Source organism: Solanum tuberosum, unplaced genomic scaffold (genome assembly GCF_000226075.1).
Source record: "Solanum tuberosum cultivar DM 1-3 516 R44 unplaced genomic scaffold, SolTub_3.0 scf00018, whole genome shotgun sequence".
Taxonomy (NCBI): Eukaryota; Viridiplantae; Streptophyta; class Magnoliopsida; order Solanales; family Solanaceae; genus Solanum; species Solanum tuberosum.
Genome location: NW_006238944.1, coordinates 542,573 through 548,876, shown reverse-complemented (window position 1 = coordinate 548,876; position 6,304 = coordinate 542,573). Strand labels below are relative to the sequence as shown.

Here is a 6,304-nt window from a genome sequence, read left to right as displayed (position 1 = left end):
CAAGAAATAACAAAATACACCTAAAATGATACTAAAATAAAATGGGTAGAAAGAATTAAACCTTGATTTAAGCAAAGGAAGAAGAATGGAGAAGACCCACTTCCAACTTGGGAAATATGGAATCCTTCTCTCTTCAAGTCTCCCACAAAACCCTCTTCAAACTTGAGAGAAAAATATCTAAAAACATACTATTCTACACTGAAAAGAATATAAATGATCGACTCTCTAAAATTAATAACAAGTTCAGTATTTATAGACTTCAGAAAATAGCACTAGCGGATCTTTTGGTGAAGTTAGGTGATATTGCCGAATGACTTCGACGACTCACCATTTGTCTGTCTCATCGCCATTTCGTGCTTGCATTCAGCATTTTCACATTCTGGACCATTGGGCGGTATAGTACTGCTTCACGGAACTATTCGGTGAAGAGCCGACTGCTCTTTTCATCGCCTTTTTGATCCTTCTCCTTTAGGGCTTCGCGTACTGGAACAAAGGGTGGAGTAAATCCCTTCGGCAAATCGCCAAGTGTGCTTGGCCATCCTCGGGCTTCAGCTTCTTCATTCTTTTCAGCCTTCTTGTTCCTTTTTGCGCCTAAGTGTGCATGCTTTCACTAAAACTTCAAATACCTGAAACTTAAGAATTTTCATCAGATATTTAGACAAAATAAGCATTTGAGGACACTATTCTTATCAAAATAAAGCCCTAAATGAGTCTAATTTGTGGACTCATCACCTTTGCACTCAGCCCCGTTACAAGCCTTGAAAAGACCTTTTTGATCTTGAGTGAGCTGGAATAAGTGTTGATTAGAAAATAAGGGCAAACCTATGGGTGGAGTCATGCATGTGTTCATCTTTGTGAGTGTGAGTGTTGATTGTGATTGCAGAGCTATAAACTGTTGAACCATTGTGTGTGAATATGGAATCATCCTTTGTGTGAGGGCATTTGAGTACCTTTGTTGAGCTTGAACTTGCATTTGAAGCAAGTATTATGAACTTGAAAATCGTTCATAACGGTGAGCCACAACTTGATTTTTTGAGTGCACAATTGATCCTTGCATGAGTAAGTTGAGTCTTTTTGTGTGCATTTATGATTGAGTCTTGTGTAGCACTGTTTGAGACATCCTTTTTGAACTGCTGAACTTGAGTTTTACTTGAGGACAAGCAAAAGTTTAAGTTTATGGTGTTGATGAGTCCACCATTTGGACTCATTTAGGGCATTATTTGGATAGATTTTGTGTCCTCAAATGCTTGTTTTGTGCCAATAACTGATGTAAAATCCTTGATTTCCAGGTATAGGATTGAAAAACGAAGCATGGATACTATTGTGCAAAAAGGAACAAAGCAGCTGAAAGAACGAAGAAAAAAAGGCCTGGTGAACGCCGAGTCCATTGGGCGAGTTGCCGAATGGCCACTATCTCACCTAAAGTTTCAGTGTGCCAAACCCTGAAGGAGAAAATCAATTTGGCGAGAGAAATGAGCAGTCGGTGTGTCGCCGAATGGTTCCGCGATGCAGTGTTGGATGGCCCAAAGTTACAGAACTTGAGGATGTTGAAGGCCAAAGCAGAAAGGCGATGAATTTCAATAAAGGGCGGATCACCGAGTTGATCGGCGAGCCCGACTTACTGCACCGAATGGTCCTTCGCAGCATATTTTTGGCGACTATAAATACATATTCAAACATTATGTTTAGTATCAAATTTTATTCTGAACAGAGAGTAATTTTTGAGTTTGAACTATAAGTTTTTGAGACAACTTTTCCTTAGCTTTGAAGAATTGAAGTTTTCCATTTTGAGAAATTGGAAGTGGGTCTTTGAGATTCTTTAATTTGGACCTTTGTAAAGAGGAAATTAATCTTACCTAGTTGATGAAAACACAATTTTGTAACGATTTCTATCTTTTTATGATGTCTAGCTAAAACCCCACTTCTTGGGGTGTGATTATGTGATATGGGTTGATTTAGCTTGTGGGTATTGGTAATTTCTTGTTTAAATGCCGTTTAAAAGTGATTTCATTCAGTAATTGTGGTTTAATTTAACGGGTTGTAGTTGCAAATGCAATTCTACCTTAGGCGTTTTTGGCTTGCTCGAGAGAGCGGTTTCAAAACCAAGATTACTGAATTGATGGTCTGTGGTATTGGGTTGTCATGGGTTGAGCTCGAGATAGTGAATCCTAAACTCTTTTCCATACATTCAGTTCGAGAGAGTGAATGAACTAAAGCGAAGGCTATTCTTATTTGCTTGCTTGTTGGTGTTCAAGAGAAACCAACTTGATTCGAGGTAAATTGTTCGAGAGAAAGTTCATCCCTACTAAAGTCTAGCTTAGTCACTGATATACAACTATTTACTAACAATTGGAATAACCGATTTGTCTATATTAGCCTATAATCCAGTCACATCCCAAGAACCCGTCTTATTACTTGTTAATTCGTGTTATTTGTTGTTGTTGTAGCTTATAGTTAAAACGAAAACCCTTTTACTTGACATTCGTGTCACCCCTTAATTTGAATTATGTTTTTACTCATAAATGTCTATTCCTATGGCTGATTAGAATATATTCGTACTTTACTTTTGAATCTTAAACACGTACCACTCCCTGTGGGATTCGACCCCAACTCATTTAGTTGGGTTATTATACTGACTAGCCATCGTTGACACTTAGAATTGGATGAAGTGTCCTTGAGACGTTAATCAGTGGCTCATGGTACTCTTTCCTTAGTAGACTTAATTATTTTTTGTACCTTTCAGGCTTATGGGGGCCGTTCGAGTTTTACTTAAATTTGCGCATGAGTGTACCTTCTTGGGTTTTGGGGTCAACTTAAATTTAGTTTAGGTCTACTTAGATTTACTTTCGGTATGCTCGTGTGCTTTCTTTTTTATACCCGCTTTGACTTATATGTCCCTCTAGATTCTATCTTTTCAGATTATTCTTACCTTTCCTGCTCAGTCAGCCTATGATGCCTACTGAGTACCTTTGTGTTGGTACTTATTCTATACTCTGCGTTTTTCATGATGTATGTCCTAGTACCAGCTACCGATGGTGATCTTTAGTGCCATCTTTTGCATTTTGGGGATATTGGAGATGAGGCTGAGTACTTGGCGCCCTGGATCAGCCTGTCTCCTTCTATACTCATGTTAGCTAGTCTTTTGCCTTTTAGATGGCTTGTTGTTGTCAACTTTTGGGACGTATATTTATTCATATTAGATTAATTTATACTCGGGACATCCATGTTCTTGGAGGGTTTCTATTGTATATAGGTTTTGCTTTGCTTCTGTTGCTATCTTTTGTTATTGTTAATGTTATTTTCTAGTTAGTTCTACCCTGACACCATTACTTGTGGTTTTGGGTAAGGGTTGGCTTACCTATAGGCGGGTTATAGTAGGTGCCATCATGACTCGGGAAGTTGAGTCGTGACATCACATTTCATGTTAAGTTTAGAATATAGTTGTTCAATTGTAATTAAATAAATATACATATCAAAGTAAATATTTTATATTTGTTAGTATGATGTGAATACACTTAAAAAGAATTTCCCTAAAGCAACTATCAGTCAAACTATAATTGTAGTTAAAATTGTTAGTTTGACTGTTATTATGTTTGTATTCCTAAAATAACTACTAGTCAAACTTCAATATTACTACAATCATATCCCTTCTATCCCACCCCTACTATATATATCCTTGTCTCCCTACAAGTTTTTATCAAGTAAACGCAATACCCTATTCTCCCATTTATAATATCTCATTGGTTTTATACAATGGAAACATCGAAGAAAACAAGTATGATCAAGCGTCGATGGAATCCTAAAGAGGATGAACTATTGCAGATGCTAGTTAAGGAACATGGAGCAGAGAACTGGTCTCTTATTGGCCAATTGATTTCAGGTCGATCTGGAAAATCATGTAGGTTCCGCTGGTGTAATCAGCTTAATCCTCAGGTGGAGCATCAACCCTTTACTCCTGAAGAAGATAATACTATTATCAGAGCTCAAGCCAAATTAGGTAACCGATAGGCTAAGATAGCTCATTTGTTACCAGGTCGAACAGATAATGCGATAAAAAATCATTGGAATTCCACCCTTAAACGGAAGCGCGCTTCGACGTCAGAAGATTTGATATTGGAAAATCCTCAACCTCTGTTGAAGAAATCATTGAGTATCAGGGAGGGTAAAAATTCAGGTATTCCATATAGATCTGCTCAGAGCAATTTAGGTTTTCATAGGTTCCCTCAGTTGTGTGTGTATCCGCACATTGCCGCTATGGGTCAAATTTCACCTCTTTCAACATTTTCACCTGTAATACCCGATCCATTAGTATTTCTGAATACACCCAGATCTGATTTAGGAAATTTGGGTTTATCTAGGTGCCCTCAGTTGAGTCTTTATCCGCCTGCTCCACTAGGTGAAATTTTGCCTCTTTTATCAGTTTCACCAGTAATGCCTGAACCATCAACATCTCTGAGTCTATGTGTATCTAATATGAACAATTTGGGTTTATCTAGGTTACCTCAATTGATTCTTTATCCGCCCAGTGCCCCACTAGGTGAAATTTTGACTCTTTCATCATCTGCACCAGTAATCCCCGATCCATCAACAGATCTGAGTCTCTCTTTACCTGGAGTTAGATCTACCAAGTATTTGAATCCAGAGAATCGAATCGAGTAAATAGGTCAACCAACACCTATATAGGCATCTAAGATAACTTCATCAAATTTTATGCCCCAAATTTCAATATCTCAGAGTGGAAATGTTGGTCGCAAGTATGGAGAAACAGTTGTTGAGCCCAATTTTTTTGATAGATTTGCAAGACATTATACGAAAAGAAGTTAAAAGTTATATGTAAGAGCTGGATAATGAAAGGGTTTCAATGAACACAGAAGAAATAAAGGATGTTATTGTTAACAACATTGGCGTTAGAAAAGATTAAGTAAATGTTGAATAAGGAAAGGAAAAAAATCAAGATATCACAATTATTATTTTCTTTAATCCTTAGTTGATGTTTTTATAGTATCTCATTAGAATTTTTTAGGAATGTAGATCAAAATAAAGAAAAAATATCTATATTTATTAAAGTGTATGGAAGCCCCAATCACCCTCACCCTCACCCCACCCATATCTCTAGTCCCAAAAAAGTAGAAACAAAATAGAATTGAAAATGAAATTTTAATTATTATTTTTATGAAATTGATCATTTTAATATTGGAGGTTTTGTTATTAATATAGTGTTTCCTTTGATCCTTTTTATATTTAAATTTAACCATCAAAATCATAATTTTAAATTTTTGATGAACTAATTGTTATTTGAGGTGGTATCAAAAGAAAATTAATATGTGGTTTGTTTTTTTGTTTTCTCCAGTGATAACCATATTAAAATTGATGATGTTTTCTTTTTAAATTTTGAAATAATTTAAATTTAAACTTTTTATCTTTATTACACCATTAAAATGATCTACAGTCACACACTACTGTTAATACCTAATTAAGTTTAATTAACTATATAACACAAATACAAATATATTTGTTGACTTATTTTAATACATAATTAAAAATACAATACATATTAATTATAACCTAAAAGGAAGTTAAGTTAGTAGCTAACATAAACTAACGGTAAAAAAGAGTTATTTTAATAAATAGTTAAAAAGACTATAACTATTAGTTCTTCTTCTTGCATACTACTTAATTCTCAAGTTCTATCTAATTTATAGATCATTTGATGAACTCCAAGGTGCAAGGAGATCATTCTCAAAGTGTTGTTAATGAGTGAGACTTATTTTACTAGGATGTTTAACTTGATTCTGAAGGGCGTATAACTATTTTTTATGGAGAGATGGTCGATCCATAATTAACTACACTTTTTTTGGTGATGTCATGTATTTTGACACCATATATCAAACATATATGTATAATATGATTTATGCATCATTTATTTGAATAAATAATCATGGATAAACTATAATTTTTATTGTGCTTTTTATTTGAAGGGTCGTACGGTTATTCTTGACATTTTAAAAGTCAATGAAAAGTAAAGTATTACCCCACATATTATAACTAACGAAGCTTGAGCAATGGTAATTTCCATTAGGGAAATGATGTCGAGTATTAAACATAAATTGTGTCAGTGGCACATACCTCGCAATGCCCCATCTCATTTAAATTCACTCGAAAATGACAAAGTTTCTTTATTTTTTTTAACAAATGCATTTCTGAATGTAATTTTTTAAGAAGAAACATGAAATATGATGCTTACAATATACAATATTGAAGAACACAGTTGGTTGAATACTTTTTATAATATTCAACACATGTG

The 6,304-nt window shown here is 34.9% G+C and overlaps 1 protein-coding gene across 1 annotated transcript; it reads left to right on the top strand.

The window, feature by feature from the left end:
* The first annotated feature begins 3,753 nt into the window (after positions 1-3,753).
* LOC102593533 (transcriptional activator Myb-like) lies at positions 3,754-4,659 on the top strand. Its single transcript, XM_015303796.1, has 2 exons — positions 3,754-3,997; positions 4,043-4,659. The coding sequence occupies exons 1-2, from the start codon at positions 3,754-3,756 to the stop codon at positions 4,657-4,659; spliced, it is 861 nt and encodes a 286-aa protein (XP_015159282.1).
* The last annotated feature ends 1,645 nt before the right edge of the window (positions 4,660-6,304 follow it).